General features: G+C 66.9%; 1 protein-coding gene across 1 annotated transcript; it reads left to right on the top strand.

The window, feature by feature from the left end:
* The first annotated feature begins 1536 nt into the window (after window positions 1-1536).
* ELAPOR1 (endosome-lysosome associated apoptosis and autophagy regulator 1) lies at window positions 1537-14476 on the top strand. Its single transcript, XM_040617064.1, has 22 exons — window positions 1537-1721; window positions 4847-4967; window positions 5507-5699; window positions 6969-7116; window positions 7204-7284; window positions 7567-7672; window positions 7761-7910; window positions 9390-9478; window positions 9565-9742; window positions 9852-9980; window positions 10064-10154; window positions 10256-10361; window positions 10451-10588; window positions 10666-10920; window positions 11491-11664; window positions 12681-12861; window positions 12981-13077; window positions 13162-13263; window positions 13456-13582; window positions 13682-13860; window positions 13953-14118; window positions 14289-14476. Exons 1-22 carry the CDS (start codon window positions 1617-1619, stop codon window positions 14355-14357), a joined length of 2985 nt encoding a protein of 994 aa, XP_040472998.1. The 5' UTR covers window positions 1537-1616; the 3' UTR covers window positions 14358-14476.
* Window positions 14477-16629: the final 2153 nt, after the last annotated feature.

The following is a 16629-nucleotide window of genomic DNA, read 5'->3' as shown; positions in this document are numbered from 1 at the left end:
GGCAGCTCATGGTGACAAGGGGACAGCTGCGGTGGTGACCAGGGACAGCCACGTGTCAGTGTCACTGGGACAGGCGCTGTTGGTGTCCACACTGTGGGACACTGAGGGGGGGTCACTGGCTCAGCGGGGGCTGTGGGGTCTCTGCTGGGGGACACTGCAGATGCCGTGAGGTGCGGCCACCCCCTGCCACCGTGGGGACAGGCGTGTCCCCACCACACAGCCGTGTCCCCCATCCCCATGTCCCACCACATTCGGAGCCAAGTCCCCGGTGTCCCCCATATCTCCCGTGTCCCCCATGTCCCCCCATACCTCCTCTGTTCCCTGTGACCCCGCACCCCCGATGTCCCCCATATCTGCTACTTCCCCCAAGTCCCCCTGTCCTCCCCATATCTCCTGTGTCCCCCCTGCTCTGGTGTCCCCCGTACCTCCTCTGTCCCCCGTACCTCCTGTGTTCCCTGTGTCCCCCATGTCCCTGATGTCCCCATATCTCCTGTGTCTCCCATGTCCCCCGTGTCCCCCTTGTACCTGGTGTCCCCATATCTCCTCTGTCCCCCTGTCCCCCGTACCTCCTGTGTCTCCCATGTCCAGGGTGTCCCCATGTCCCCCATGTCCCCCATGTCCTCCTGGCCAGAGCACATGGCCGTGTCCCCCCCGGTGCACCGGCTGCTCACGGGCTCGGTAGGGTGTGGCGGAGCGGGCTGTGTGGGGCTGGGGGCGCAGGGGACATGGGGGACAGGCTCACGCGTGGGGTGGGGGCGGCTCAGGGGCACGGGGGGAGCCGTGACCCCCGCCCCAGGCCCGGGAGGAGGGGTCGTTACCGGAGGGGGGGTCGGGGGTCGGTGTTACACCCCCGGACTGGCAGTGCCCGGGCCGTTCCCAGTACAGTTCCCGGGGGATGTGTTCCCGGTGCGGCTCCCGGGGGTGATGGCCGGTGCCGGTGCCGGGGATATGTTCCCGGTACGGTTCCCGGCCGTTACATTCCCGGTGCCAGTGCCAGGGGTGATGCCCGGTGCTGCTCCCGGGGGATACGTGCCCGGTGCCGTTCCCCGGGGTGATGCCCAGTGCCGGTGCCAGGGATACATTCCCCGTGCCGGGAATACCTTCCCGGTGCCGTTCCCGGGAGTTACGTTCCCGGTGCCGGTGCCAGGGATACGTTCCCGGGGGCGATGCCCGGTGCCGGCGATACGTTCCTGGTGCCGGTGCCAGGGATACGTTGCCGGTGCCATTCCCGGGGGTTCCGTTCCCAGTGCCAGCAATACGTTCCCGGTATCGCTCCCGGGGGCGATGCCTGGTGCCAGTGATACATTCCCGGTGCCGGGAATACGTTCTCGGGGGCGATGCCCGGTGCCGGCGCCAGGGATATGTTCCCGGTGCCGGGAATACGTTCCGGGTGCCGCTCCCGGTGGTGCCATTCCCGGTGCCGGGAATACGCTCCCGGTACTGTTCCGGCGGTGCCGTTCCCGGTGCCGGGAATACGCTCCTGGTGCCGTTCGCGGTGCCGGGGCGGGGCAGGTGGCGGCAGGTGCGCGCGCGGGGCCGGGCCGTTGGCGGGGGCGGGGCCGCGGGGCCGGTGCCCGCGCGGGGCCGATCGTTACCGCCGCCGCTGCCGCTGCGCCATGACCGGTACCGGCACCGCGGCCCGGTGGGCGCTGCTGGCCTTGTGCCTGGCGGTCGCCCCGCCACCGGGCCGCACCAGGGAGCGGCTGCACGTCTGCAAGGAGGTACCGGCACCGGAACCGGGAGATGGGAGGGAGGAGGGTGGGGAAGGCGCGGGGGGGTGTGTGTGTGTGTGTAACTGGCGACCGGTAACCGGCAACTGGCAGGTGAAACCGACGCCCGCAGCTCGGGGGAAGCGGGTCTGGGGCTGGTCCCTATGGGGTAAGGAGGATGGGGGGCACCGGGGCACCGGGGATGGGGCTGGTCCCTGCGAGGGGTCCCTATAGTGGGGTGGGGGGAACTGGAGGATCCCCTGGGCGCCTGGGGAGGGGGCTTGTCCGTCCCCCCCAGGCCCCCAGGGGATCCCCCAGTCCCCAGGGGGTCCCTGGGGCCACCTCCACCTCCACATCTGCCTCCCCACGTCCCGAGCCCGGGGGACACTGGGATGTCCCCAAACCTTCCATGGGTGACAGCAGGACACTGCCACATCCCCATCCGCCACATGCCATTCCCAGCCTGGCACGCGGTGGCCCCGTAGCCAAGTGGGGACAAAGTGTCCGGCGAGGACAACCCGGGGGGATCTGCCACTCACCAGGACTTGCTCGCCTTGGGGACAGCGGTGCCGGGATGAGCCCTCCGCCACCTTTCCCTCAAATTTCCCTCCCGGGGGTCTGCACTCACCGTCCGTGGGGTCCCCCCGCCCCCCCCCCCCCCCCCCCCCCCCCCCCCCCCCCCCCCCGCCCCCGGCTCTCCCTGTCCTGCGGCTGCTTTTCATCTGGGCCAGTCATTTTTTTTGTGCCATGATCCCATTTTTTTTTTTTTCCTGTGTTCTGTGGCCCGGAGCTGGAAACAATAGACTGCGGCTGGCACCCGCCCCGGCAGGGATCGCTCCCACAGGTTGTGGCCCCTGGCCCTGTCCCCCACTGGGGACAGCCCCTGGCCCTGTCCTGGCCAGCACAGGGTGACAGTGGCAGCCTTGGGTCCCATCCCATCCCCCTGCTGCAGAGCCGCCCTGGGGCTAAATTGGGTCAATTTATTTAGATTTTTTCCAAAAATTTGAAGCTTTTATGAAAGGGAGTGATTAATGTTGCTCATCCCAGCTGCTCAGCTCCGTGCCGGAGGGGAAAAGTTTGGGAAGAGGGAAAAAACACCTTCTTCTTCCCAAGGGAATCCCTGGGGAGCAAGAGTGATACTGGGGGCTGGGGGCTGCTGAGCGCTGGGTGCCCCCGTGGGTGCCCCCGTCCTGCCAGTGGCAGTGGGCACCCTCCAGGGTGTCCCTGTCCCAGGGCCGGGGGGGTTGGTGCTGCCGGTGCGCGGGCAGGGGTGCTGCTGGCAGAGCTTTCGTGCCTCCCCGTCCCCCCTTTCCCCCCATCCTCACCATTTCCAGCTGACGGGAACATCAAAGCCTTGTTTTCTCTCCAACCTGCCACGCTCCGCCGGGAGCACGAAGCCGCGGCGCCCGGCTCAGACGCCCCAGAGATGCTGCAGTGGAGGCGGCGGGGTGGGGGGCTGCGGCGTCGCTCCCTCGCCCCCCCGGTACCCCACCACGCTGGCAGCACCTGCAGAGCAGCCGGACCTGGCCTTCGCCCCGGCTGGGAGATCAACCGTGCCGGCCTTGAGCCAGCACCGGCTTGGAGGCAGCTGGCGGCACGGGGGGGTCATGGTGCCCCACTCCCCCCCCCAGCCCTTCTCTGCCCCCCCGGTGCTCCCACCGTGGCTCCAGGCATGACGGTGTAGCGGGGTTGTACCGAGGAGGCTGTTTAATGAGCCACAGGAGCCGCCACGCACAGGCCAGGCCATGGCAAACCATGCCGTGCTATGCTGTGCCGTGCCATGCAGTGCCATGCTGTGCCATGCCGTGCTGTGCCACGCCATGTCGTGCCATGCCATGCCATGCTGTGCCATACTGTGCCATACTGTGCCATGCTGCGCAGTGTCATGCTGTGCCATGCCGTGCTGTGCCATGCCGTGTCGTGCCATGCCATGCCATGCTGTGCCATACTGTGCCGTACTGTGCCATGCTCCGCAGTGCCATGCTGTGCCACGCCATGTCGTGCCGTGCCATGCCATGCTGTGCCATACTGTGCCATGTTGCGCAGTGCCATGCTGTGCCACGCCATGTCGTGCCATGCCATGCCGTGCTGTGCCATACTGTGCCGTACTGTGCCATGCTGCGCAGTGCCATGCTGTGCCATGCCATGCCGTGCTGTGCCACGCCATGTCGTGCCATGCCATGCTGTGCCATACTGTGCCGTACTGTGCCATGCTGCGCAGTGCCGTGCTGTGCCATGCCGTGCTGTGCCAGTGGCATCTGCTTGCCGGCACCAGGGGAGGCCGTGGTTCCAGCCCCCCCACGGAAAGGGTGGCAGCGTCAGTCCCCATGCACCAGGGCTGCCACGTCCCGTGTGGGGGTCAGGGAGGTCCTGGGCACGTGTGCGTGGCCTGGGTGACCCCACAGCCCTCCCTGGGGTTTGGCATCCCAGGGGGAGGGGGATGTCTTGGGGGGGATGACGACGTCATCCTATCTGAAGCCTCAGCCTCAGTGTCCCCCCAGCCAGGCATCTCTGTGCCCCCAGCATCTCCCCAGCCTGCACCATCCCCGGGACCCCAGCACCCCCACCCTGAGCACCCCCACCCTGAGCACCCCCACCCTAAGCACCCCCTGACCCAGCACCCCCACCCTGAGCATCCCCTACCCCAGCACCCCCACCCCGAGCACCCCTTGCCACAGCACCCCCACCCTGAGTACCACCTGCCCCCACACCCTGAGCCCCCCCTGCCCTGAGCATCCCCTGCCCCGAGCATCCCCTGCCCCAGCACCCCCTGCCCCAGCTCCCACCACCCTGAGCACCCCCTGCCCCAGCCCCCCCCCCCCCCCGAGCCCCCCCACCCTAAGCATCCCCTGCCCCAGCACCCCTATTCTGAGCACCCACTACCCTGAGCACCCCCTGCCCCAGCACCCCCAGCCTGACCCCCCCCCCCCCCCCCAAGCATCTTCTCTCGGGGCTGGGGCAGAGCAGCCTGGCTGAGCCGGGGGCCTGGGCACTGCGGGACATCACCACCGCTTAAAACAAAAATACCAGTGCAAGGGGTGGCCGGGCACATGCTGGTGGGGGGGGGCACCCCGTCAGGGAGGCAGCGTGGTGGGGGTCTCAGGGCCTCAGCTCTCCCTGTGTGTTTCTTCTTCCAGTCCGAGTACCACTACGAGTACACGGCGTGTGACAGCACGGGCTCGCGGTGGCGGGTGGCCGTGCCACATGTGCCGGGACTCTGCACTGGCCTGCCGGACCCTGTCAGGGGCACCGAGTGCTGTAAGGCTGGGGGGGGGGGGCGCAGATGGGGGGGTCCTGGGGCGTGAGGAGGGCAGGGTGGGAAATGAGGGCGAGGGGGGGGAGCGGGGCGATGAGATGAAGCGCTGCTTGTCACCAGCTCCGTCGCAGCGCGATGCCTTCAAAGGCGGCGACGGGACCTGTGCGCGCGGCAGCAATGAGCGCTGTCAGCGCTGTCAGCTCCCACCGGGAAGGCTGGGATGTGGGAAGTGGGATGGAAATGGAAATGGAAATGGAATTCCCCCCCCACCCGCCAAGCCCTGGGGAGTGCCGGGCTCTGAGCGCGCTTGAGCAGGGGGCTGCATCCCACCTGACCCTCGGTGGCCCAGGAGCAGGCGGGGAAGTGCCACGCCGTTGCCAAAAACCATAAATCAGGGGGGCTGCTTGGCTGCCGCGGGGATGCTCAGGATGGGGGATCCTCGTGGAAGCACGCCGACAAGTGGAGCTGGGGATGACAAGGCTGGAGCAGCGCTGGGGGCAGCGAGGGGCAACCCTGACCCCCCCTCGCTGCGTGTGGGCAGCTTTCTCCTGCAAGGCGGGCGAGTTCCTGGACATGAAGGCGCAGGCGTGCAAGCCCTGCGCCGAGGGCACCTACTCGCTGGGCACCGGCATCCGCTTCGACGAGTGGGACGAGGTGCCCCATGGCTTTGCCAACGTTGCCACCAACCTGGAGGTCGACGATGGCTTCGGTGACGCGGTGGAGAACTGCACAGCGTGAGTCACGTGCTGCCGCCGGCGCGGCTCCTCTGCGTTAGCGGGCAGGGGCTGGATGGAGCCCGGCTGCTCCCCCCGGGAAGATGCTCAGGGACTTGGCCACCCCGGCACAGCAGGGATGGGTGCAGTGCCCGGTGCGGCAGTGAGCAGGATGGGTGCTGTGACACCTCTGTGCATCAATAGCACCCCATTTCCCTGACACCCCATCCCCCACACTCCCTCCATCACCCTTCCCTGGGAGGTGATACTGGCAGGGCGCTGTGGGGGACACCCCGGCCACACCAAGGGGACACCCCAGCAGCATCACCCCCACCCGCGGTGGCAGGGCCCATGTGCCACCCACATCGACCCTCCTCAGAGAGGGAGCACCCCATGGGGGTCCCCACAGCTCTGTCCACCATGGCTCTTTGGTCAGTGGTGGCAGCCACCGAGCCCTGCCACTGGCTGGTTGCACCAGCAGCCACCGAGCCCTGCTGCGGGCACCAGCAGCCACCGGGTTGCACCGGCAGCCACCGCCACCGGCCGGTTGCACCGGCAGCCACCAGGTTGCACCGGCAGCCACCGAGCCCTGCCACCAGCCGGTTGCACTGGCCACCGAGTTGCACCGGCAGCCACCGAGCCCTGCCACCAGCCGGTTGCACCGGCAGCCACCGAGTTGCACCGGCAGCCACCGAGCCCTGCCACCGGCTGGTTGCACCGGCAGCCACCGAGTTGCACCGGCAGCCACCGAGCCCTGCCGCCGGCCGGTTGCACCGGCAGCCACCAGGTTGCACCGGCAGCCACCGAGCCCTGCCACCGGCCGGTTGCACTGGCAGCCACCGAGTTGCACCGGCAGCCACCGAGCCCTGCCGCCGGCCGGTTGCACCGGCAGCTGTCGAGCTGCCCCGTGCTGCAGCGTTTATGCAACTTGCAAATGTAACCTACTTCCAGCAGCGCTTTAATTATTCACCGCGTCCCCGGCGCGGCTGTGGCGCAGCAGGATCCAGCTCCTGCTCCCTGCAGCCCACCCGCCTCTCACCAGCGTGGCAGGGACGGGCTGGGGGGGAAAGAGCCCCCAGGGATATGGGTCCGGCCACCACACAGTGGTGTGTCCCCAGTGCCCAGCTCTCCATCCTCGGTCCCTGGGGTACCAGGGTGTCCCCGAGCCCCTGTGGCCAGCGCCTTCCTCCCTGCTCCAGCTGCCTGGGCACCGTCACAGCTGGCCCCATCCCAGCTGCCACGGGGGGCTCGGACTGGTGACAGAGCCCACGCTGTGTGTCACCCACCCAGGTCGACGTGGGTGCCGCTGGGGGACTACGTGGCCTCCAACACGGACGAGTGCACGGCCACCCTCATGTACGCCGTCAACCTCAAGCAGTCGGGCACTGTCTCCTTTGAGTACATCTACCCCGACAGCAGCATTGTCTTCGAGTTCTTTGTAGGTGATGGGGTGGGAAGGGTGCAGGAATGGAGGGGGGGTCCCTGGGGACATGGCGGGGTCCCCGTCCTCACGCCAGCCCCGCAGGTGCAAAACGACCAGTGCCAGCCCATGGGGGAGGAGTCGCGCTGGATGCGGACAACAGAGAAGGGCTGGGAGTTTCACAGCGTGAGTGGGGGGGGCAGGAGGTGACACGGGGTGGGGGAGGGCGGTGACAGGGAGTGGGGAGGGGAGTGACACAGTGGGGGGCTCTTGGCGCATCCCCTGGGGTCCCTTGTCCCCCACTCTGGGGAAGTAGATGCTCCATGAGGATGTGGATGGGGTGGTGGGTGATGGCAGATGGGTTAGAGCCTCAGCTCCCCACCTATGGGTGCCACTGCCCTCCCCAGCAGTGGGACCAGCAGCCCCTCTCCCCCTGACCCCCCATCCCCCCCCCCCCCCCTTTTCCAGGTGGAGCTGAGCCACGGCAACAACGTGCTGTACTGGCGCACCACGGCTTTCTCTGTCTGGTCCAAGGTCCCCAAACCGGTGCTGGTGAGGAACATCGGCATCACAGGTAGGTGGGGGAGGGGAGGGGGTCCCACTAGCTCCCCCTCCCCCCATCCCCCATGGCTCCCACACTCTGAGCACCCTCCCACTGCCAGGGGTGGCTTATACCTCCGAGTGCTTCCCCTGCAAACCTGGCACCTACGCGCCCACCGCCGGCTCCTCCGCCTGCCAGCTCTGCCCCGCCGACACCTTTTCCAGCAAAGGGGCCACCGCCTGCCAGCCCTGCGAGCCCTCCGCCTACGCCGGTGAGAGGTGGCACCGGGGGTCCCCTTGTCCCCTGACCCAGAGGTCGCACCTTGTGTCCCTGTCCCCTTGCCCAAAGGTGGCAGCGGTGTCCCCTTGTCCCCTGACCCAGAGGTGACAACCGGATGTCTCCTGTCCCGTCACCCAGAGGTGGCAGCTAGGTGTCCCCTGACCCAGAGGTGGCAGCCGGGTGTCCCCTGTCCCCTGGCCCAGAGGTGGCAGCTAGGTGTCCCCTGACCCAGAGGTGGCAGCCGGGTGTCCCCCATCCCCTGACCCAGAGGTGGCAGCCAGGCGTCCCCTGTCCCCTGATCCAGAGGTGGCAGCCGGGTGTCCCCTGTCCCCTGACCCAGAGGTGGCAGCCAGGCGTCCCCTGTCCCATCACCCAGAGGTGGCAGCCGGGTGTCCCTGTCCCGTCACCCAGAGGTGGCAGCCGGGTGTCCCCTGTCCCGTCACCCAGAGATGGCAGCCGGGTGTCCCCCCGTCCCCTGACCCAGAGATGGCAGCCGGGTGTCCCCTGTCCCGTCACCCAGAGGTGGCAGCCGGGTGTCCCCCGTCCCCTGACCCAGAGATGGCAGCCGGGTGTCCCCTGTCCCCTGGCCCAGAGGTGGCAGCCGGGTGTCCCCCGTCCCCTGACCCAGAGATGGCAGCCGGGTGTCCCCTGTCCCCTCACCCAGAGGTGGCAGCCGGGTGTCCCCCGTCCCCTGGCCCAGAGGTGGCAGCCGGGTGTCCCCTGTCCCATCACCCAGAGGTGGCAGCCAGGTGTCCCCTGTCCCCTGACCCAGAGGTGGCAGCCGGGTGTCCCTGTCCCGTCACCCAGAGGTGGCAGCCGGGTGTCCCCTGTCCCCTCACCCAGAGATGGCAGCCGGGTGTCCCCCGTCCCCTGACCCAGAGGTGGCAGCCGGGTGTCCCCTGTCCCGTCACCCAGAGGTGGCAGCCGGGTGTCCCCCGTCCCCTGACCCAGAGATGGCAGCCGGGTGTCCCCTGTCCCCTGGCCCAGAGGTGGCAGCCGGGTGTCCCCCGTCCCCTGACCCAGAGATGGCAGCCGGGTGTCCCCTGTCCCCTCACCCAGAGGTGGCAGCCGGGTGTCCCCCGTCCCCTGGCCCAGAGGTGGCAGCCGGGTGTCCCCTGTCCCATCACCCAGAGGTGGCAGCCAGGTGTCCCCTGTCCCCCTGACCCAGAGGTGGCAGCCGGGTGTCCCTGTCCCGTCACCCAGAGGTGGCAGCCGGGTGTCCCCTGTCCCCTCACCCAGAGATGGCAGCCAGGTGTCCCCCGTCCCCTGACCCAGAGGTGGCAGCCAGGTCCCTTTGTGCCACCGTCCCCCTGTGGGGATGCCCCTGAGGAGGCGGGCGGTGATGTGATGGGCCATGAGGACCTGCCATCCCTTGGGGGGGCACGCACGGCCATCCGGCTGGTGGCATGGTGCTGGGGCATCCCACGGGGGACCGGGCTGGCTCAGCCGCTGTCTCCGCTGCGGTCGGCAGAGCCGGGCTCAGCATCCTGCAAAGCACGGCCGCCCTGCACTGACAAGGATTACTTCTACACCCACACCGCCTGCAATGCCCGCGGCGAGGTACGGCGGGGGGCACGGCGGGGGGCTGGCACCCGCTGTCCCTGTGTCCCCTCGCCCCATCTCAGCCCCTCGCTCCCCCCGGGCAGACCCAGCTGATGTTCAAGTGGGCAGAACCGAAGATCTGCAGCGAGGAGCTCCCGCAGGCGGCCAAGCTGCCCCCGTCGGGGGTGAAAACCCGGTGCCCCCCCTGCAACCCCGGCTTTGCCAAAAGCAACGGCAGCGCCTGCCAGCCCTGTCCCTACGGCTCCTACTCCAACGGCTCCGGTAGGGATGTCCCCATCGTTGTCCCCAAGGGGGTGACCGGGGCACCCGGAGCTGCTGGGGGGGAAGGTGGGTGCCACCCTGGTGCAGGGCTGTCCCCTCCTGTCCCCAGGCTGCATCAGCTGCCCGGCGGGCACCGAGCCGGTGCTGGGCTTGGAGTACAAGTGGTGGAACGTGTTGCCCCCCAACATGGAGACCACCGTCCTCAGCGGCATCAACTTTGAGTACAAAGGGATGGCAGGTAGCGCCGTGATGCTGTCCCGTCGGTGTCCCCTCCCGTGGGGCAGCTTGCGACTCGGCTGAGCTGTCACCGTGTCCTTGCAGGCTGGGAGGTGGCCGGGGACTACATCTACACGGCGGCAGGAGCCTCTGATAATGACTTCATGATCCTCACGCTGGTGGTCCCCGGCTTCAGGTTAGGGGGGGACCAGCGCCGCGGTGTCCCCAGGGAGGGGGGGATGTGGCCATGGGGTAGAGCCCAGCAGCGTCCCCACGCTGTCCCCATGCCGTCCCCAGCCCTCCCAGCCCAGTGCTGGAGGATGCGGAGAGCAAGGAGGTGGCCAGAATCACCTTCGTCTTCGAGACCGTCTGCAGCGTCAGCTGTGAGCTCTACTTCATGGTGGTGAGTGGGGGGCACACGGCGGGGGGGGTGGTGGAATTGGGGGGCGACGGGGGGTTTGGAGGGGTCCCACCATTCCCCTGTCCCCACAGGGCATCAACTCCCGCACCAACACGCCGGTGGAGACGTGGACGGGCCCCAAGGGGAAGCAGTCCTACACCTACGTGGTGGAGAAAAACGCCACCATGAGCTTCACATGGGCTTTCCAGCGCACCCCCTACCACGAGGCGGTGAGGGGCAGGGGGTGACCCCCCCGGTGGGCTGCGGGTGCCGGGGGGGCGATGCTGACAGGCGCTCTCGGTTCCAGGGCCGGCGGTACACCAGTGACGTGGCCAAGCTCTATTCCATCAACGTTACCAACGTGCTGGGAGGGGTGGCATCCTTCTGCCGGCGCTGCGCCCCCGAGCCGGCCGGATCCTGCGCCCCGTGTCCCCCCGGGAGCGCTGTGGACCGCGGCTCGGGCGCCTGCCGGCCCTGCCCAGCCGGCACCTACCTGCGGGCTCACCCCTCAGATGGGACCCCCGCCTGCCACCCCTGCGGCCCCGGCACCCACAGCAACCAGGTGCCTGTCCCTGCGTGTCCGCCAGGGTGGGGGTCTGGGGGGTGGGGGGGTGATATCCCCATGGGTGATGCCAGGCCCCCCCCGACCATCCCAGATGGGTGATGATGTGGGTGACACCAGCCCAGATGTCCCAGATGGGTGGCACCAGCCAGCTCCAGGAGGGTGACACCAGCCCCTCTGGCCAGACACTGTCTGGGTGATGCCAGTCCCCAGCTGTCCCTGGGGAGGTGACACTGGCACCCCTGGCCATCCCAGGTGGGTGACAGGGTGGGTGACACCTCCAGCCCCCTGGCTGTCCCTGCTGGGTAATGCCAGCTCTCTGCTGTCCCCAGGGGCATGACCCCAGCTGTCCCCAGGGAGGTGACACTGGCACCCCTGGCTATTCTGGGTGGGTGATGGAGTGGGTGACACCACTCTCCCCAAGCTGTCCCTCCCGGGTGATGCCGATGCCAGCTCTCTACTGTCCCCAGGGGCATGACCCCAGCTGTCCCCGATGGGTGACACTATCCGTCCCTGGCAGGGTGATGCCAGCCCCTGGCCACCCCTGACTGCCACCTCCTGCCCCCACAGCTCCGCTCCCTCTGCTATAACAACTGCAGCTTCTCCCTGGCGCTGCCAGGCCAGATCCTGCACTACGACTTCTCGGCGCTGGCCGCCAGCATGGCCTTTGCCAGCGGCCCCAGCTTTACCGCCAAGGGCCTCAAGTACTTCCACCACTTCAACATCAGCCTCTGCGGCCACCAGGTGAGTCTGGGGCACCCACAGCGCTGCACCCCGCACCCACAGCACCCACAGCACTGCGCACCTGCCTGCTGGTGGAGGGACGGGGTGGGTGCCTCCCCCCAGGCCTGGGAAGGGGGGTGGTGCATGCACACGGTGGCGAGAACATGTGTGTGCATGCACATGTAGTGCAAACACACGTGTGTGCAAGCATATGTGGTGCAAACACATGGGTGTGCATGCACGTGTAGTGGAAACTCATGCGCATGTGCAGTTGTGCAAGCACAGGCAGTCATGCAAGCGTGCAAACCCATGCACATTGTGGTGCAAATGCATTGCGTGCATTGGTGCAAACACAGGTGTACATGTAGTCATACGGAAGCACATGCACGTGTGTACTGTTGTGCAACCACGTGTGGTCATGCAAACATGCAGATAGATGCAGCTGGGCAAAGGCAGGTGTACACATACATGCATGCATGCACAGCCATGCAAACACACATGAATATGTGCACACAGTCATGCAAATGCATGCACACACTCGTGCAAACCCACATGCACACTCATGCAAACACATGCACACAGGGACACAGCCCTGCACATATGCATCTCCACACAGTCGTACAAACACTAAGGCACACGTGCACGCCCGTGCAAACACACACAAATGCTCATGCAAACACACATGAACACGTGCACACAGTCATGCAAGTGCATGTGCACACTCATGCAAACACACATGCACACTTGTGCAAACACACATGCACACGGGCACACAGCCCTGCACACATGCAACTCTACATAGTTGAACAAACAAGTTGTACAAACACTCAGGCATGTGCAAACACACAAACGCTCGTGCAAACACACAAATGCTCATGCAAACACACATGCACACCCGCAGTCCCACAAACACGCACATGTGTGCACCTGGCTGTGCACACCCAGGTGCACACCCAAAGGTGCACCACTGCAGACACGCACACATGTGAACACGCGTGTGCCATGGCCGCCTGGTGTCACCCCCCCCTTGCTGGCAGGGCAGGAAGATGGCCTCCTGCACGGACAACGTGACGGACGTGCGGCTGCCGGCGGGTGAGGGGGACCCTGCCCGGGTGGTGAGGTCACACGTCTGCCAGGCCATCCTGGTGCCCCCCGACGTCATGGGCTACAAGACAGCTGTGTCCTCGCAGCCCGTCAGCCTGGCCGACCGCATCGTGGGTGAGCTGGGGTGCCCTGGCTGCCCCCCGCAGCAGCCCCCCCCCGTGCTTTGACCCTCATCCTCACCGTGTGTCCCCCGTGGGACCCCGGTGCCACTGGGACCCCCGCTCTCGCCGCAGGTGTCACCGCTGGCTCCGCGCTGGATGGCATCACCTCCCCCCCCGAGCACTTCCCCCCCGGCCACCCCGACCTGCCCGACATCGTCTTCTTCTACAGGTGAGGGTGGGTGGCTGGGGAGGGCACGCAGGGACCCCACTGTGTCCCCCCCCATCCCCCAGCTGAGCCCCCGTGTCCCCTCAGGTCCAATGACGTGACACAGCCCTGCAGCGGGGGCCGTGCCACCGCCATCCGCCTGCGCTGCGACCCACTGCGCCCTGGCACCGGCACCCTGGCCGTGCCCAGGTAGGGGGGCTGGGGTGGCACTGGGGGGGGGGGGGGGGGCATCATCACCCCCCCCTAGGGTGACCCCCCCCATCGCCTACCCACCCGGGGTGTGGGGTGCAACCCTTGGGTGCTTTGCGTGTGTCCCCGTGTCCCCCACCTTGGGTTGTCACCACTGGCCGAGCCCCCCCCCTCATTTTCTCTACCCCCCAGCAAATGCCCCGAGGGCACCTGCGACGGCTGCACCTTCCACTTTCTGTGGGTGACGGGCGAGGGCTGCCCCCGCTGCTCCGCCAGCCACTACCGCCCCATCGTCGGCGCCTGCCTCGGTGGCATCCAGGTACGAGCGTGCCAGCGGGCACGAGGCCACGGGGATGGGCTGGGGGTCCCCCGCACCACTGATCCCCCCCCATTCCCTTCCCCCCCCCCCCCCCCCCAGAGAACCACGTACGTGTGGCGGGAGCCCCGGCTGTGCCACGGCGGGCAGAGCTTGCCGGCGCAGAAGGTGAGGGGCTGCCGGAGCGTGGATTTTTGGCTGAAGGTTGGGATCTCCGCCGGCACCTGCGCCGCCATCCTGCTGGCCGCCCTCGCCGCCTACTTCTGGAAGAAGAACCAAAAGTGAGCGATGCCACCGGGGATTTGGGGACACGGGGACCGTCATCACCATGGTGGTGGTGGAGGGGGTTGATGCCACCACGTTCTGTCCCCAGGCTGGAGTATAAATACTCCAAGCTGGTGATGAACGCAGCGGCCAAGGAGAGCGAGCTGCCGGCACCGGACAGCTGTGCCATCATGGAGGGGGAGGACGCCGAGGATGACCTGGTCTTTGCCACCAAGAAGTCGCTTTTTGGCAAAATCAAGTCCCTCACGTCCAAGGTAAGGAGCAGAGGCACAACCCCAGAGCAGACACCAGAGAAACCACGCTGGAGGGGGGGGGGGGGGGGGGGGGGGGGGCGTGTGGCTGCTCCGTGCCTCAGTTTCCCCACGCTGGGGGGGGCTGGGGGGCGCGGCGGGGCTCAGCCCGCTGACGCCGGGGCTCGCTGCAGAGGATGCCGGATGGTTTCGACTCCGTCCCGTTGAAGACGTCGTCCGGCAGCACCGCCATGGAGCTGTGACAGGGTGGGGGGGCCACCTGCGCCCACCCCCCACCCCCCAACGTGGCCTTAGGGACCCGCTTCGGACCGGAGCTTCATTACGGCTTTTGTACGTCCCCCCCCCTCGTGTCCCCCCCCCCGCCGAGCGCCAAAAAATGCCAAATACAGGTGTGGGGTTTGTACAAGGGCTGTGTCCCCCGCGCCGCCCCGGCTGGGCACCGACGGGGGGGGCGGGTGGTGTGTGCGGGGCGGGTGGTGTGTGTGCACGGTGTGTGTGCACAACACCTCGGGTGTGTGCACAATGTGTGCATGACGTGTGGTGTGTGTGCACAGTGTGTGTTGTGTGTACACGGCAGGTGGTGTGCGTGCACGGTGTGTGTGCACGGCATGTGGTGTGTGTGCACAGCAGGTGGTGTGCATGCACAGTGTGTGTGCACGGTGTGTGGTGTGTGTGCACGGCAGGTGGTGTGTGCAGGGCGTGTGGTGTGTGTGCACGGTGGGTGGTGTGTGCACAACGTGTGGTGTGTGTGCACAGTGTGTGTTGTGTGTACACGGCAGGTGGTGTGCGTGTATGGTGTGTGTGCACGGCGTGTGGTGTGTGCGCACGGCAGGTGGTGTGTGCACAACATGTGGTGTGCATGTATGGTGTGTGTGCATGGCATGTGGTGTGTGCGGGGTGTGTGGTGTGTGTGCACGGTGGGTGGTGTGTGCACAACGTGTGGTGTGTGTGCATGGTGTGTGTGCACAGCAGGGGGTGTGTGCACAACGTGTGGTGTGTGTGCATGGTGTGTCGTGTGTGGGGCATGTGGTGTGTGTGCAGGGCAGGTGGCAGGGGGTGTGTGCACAACATGTGGTGTCTGTGCATGGTGTGGTGTGTGCATGGCAGGTGGCATGTGCGCACGGCGTGTGGAGTGTGTGTGATGTGTGTGCACAGCGTGTGTGTCCATGGCGTGTGGTGTGTGTGCACAGCATGTGGTGTGTGCATGGCAGGTGGTGTGTGTGGGGCATGTGGTGTGTGGTGTGTGTGCAAATGGGTGGTGTGTGTGCACGGTGTGTGTGCACGGCAGGTGATGTGTGTGCATGGTGTGTGTGCACGGCAGGTGATGTGTGTGCATGGCGGGTGATGTGTGTGCATGGTGTGTGCACAGCGGGTGATGTGTGTGCACGGTGTGTGTGCACGGCAGGTGATGTGTGTGTGCATGGCGGGTGATGTGTGTGCATGGTGTGTGTGCACGGCAGGTGATGTGTGTGCACGGTGTGTGTGCACGGTGGGTGATGTGTGTGCACGGTGTGTGTGCACGGTGGGTGATGTGTGTGCACGGTGTGTGTGCACAGCAGTGCGAGTGCTTGTGCACAGGGTGGCCTTGCACACATGGGTGCGCAGTGTGGGAGTGCGTGTACACACGTGTGTGTGTGTGTGCACATGGGGGTGTTCACACGCCTGGGGGGTGCGTGTGGAAAATGGTCACATGCACACGTGTGTGAGCTCCAGCCGTGGCATGGCTGCTCCTGTGCTGCTGTCACGCTCGGGGGGCCGAGGTGGTGCCTGGTGGACTGTGGCCGTGCCGTGCAATGCCGGGCCACGCCATGTGGTGCTGTGCCGTGTGGTGCCATGTGGTGCCATGCCAGGCCATGCCAAGTGATACCATGCCGGGCAATGTCGTGCCGTGCCACGCCATGCCAGGCTGTGCAATGCCAAGTGATGCCTTGCCAGGCCATTCTGTGCCGTGCCGAGTGATGCCATGCCACGTCGTGCCAAGCGATGCCATGGCATGCCATGCCGTGCCAGGCCAGGCCAAGTGATGCCATGCCAGGCCATGCCGTGCTGTGCCAAGTGATGCTGTGCCATGTTGTGCCACGCGATGCTGTGCCGTGCCATGCCATGCCAGGCAAGGTGTGCCACAGCCTGGCTTCTCCCTGCTGGGGCTCACTTCGCTGCCAGCACAAAATGACCAATTTGGGTGATTCTGCCCCAAAGCGGGTGCCAGCAGCTCCCACCCAGCATTTCCCACCGCCGCTGGGCAGGGTTGGCTCCGGGGGTCCCCTGTGGCCTGGCTTCCAAAGCCCCCTGCCCCTGCAGGTGCTGGGGTCCCCTGGCACGGGATGGGGGCCAGTGCCAGCCCCCAGGACCCCCCGGCCCTTTTTAGATGGTTTTCCACGTTTTCTAGGCGGTGCCAGGGGATCCGCATGTCCTGGCAGCGCAATAAAGATGGATCTTTCCAAGTCCCACCTGGCCCCTCCACCTCAGAGGGACAGGGACGGGGTCCCCGCATGGGTGGGGGCACCCACCACC

This window comes from Falco naumanni, chromosome 17 (genome assembly GCF_017639655.2).
Source record: "Falco naumanni isolate bFalNau1 chromosome 17, bFalNau1.pat, whole genome shotgun sequence".
Lineage (NCBI taxonomy): Eukaryota > Metazoa > Chordata > Aves > Falconiformes > Falconidae > Falco > Falco naumanni.
This window is presented reverse-complemented; position numbering and strand designations above follow the sequence as displayed.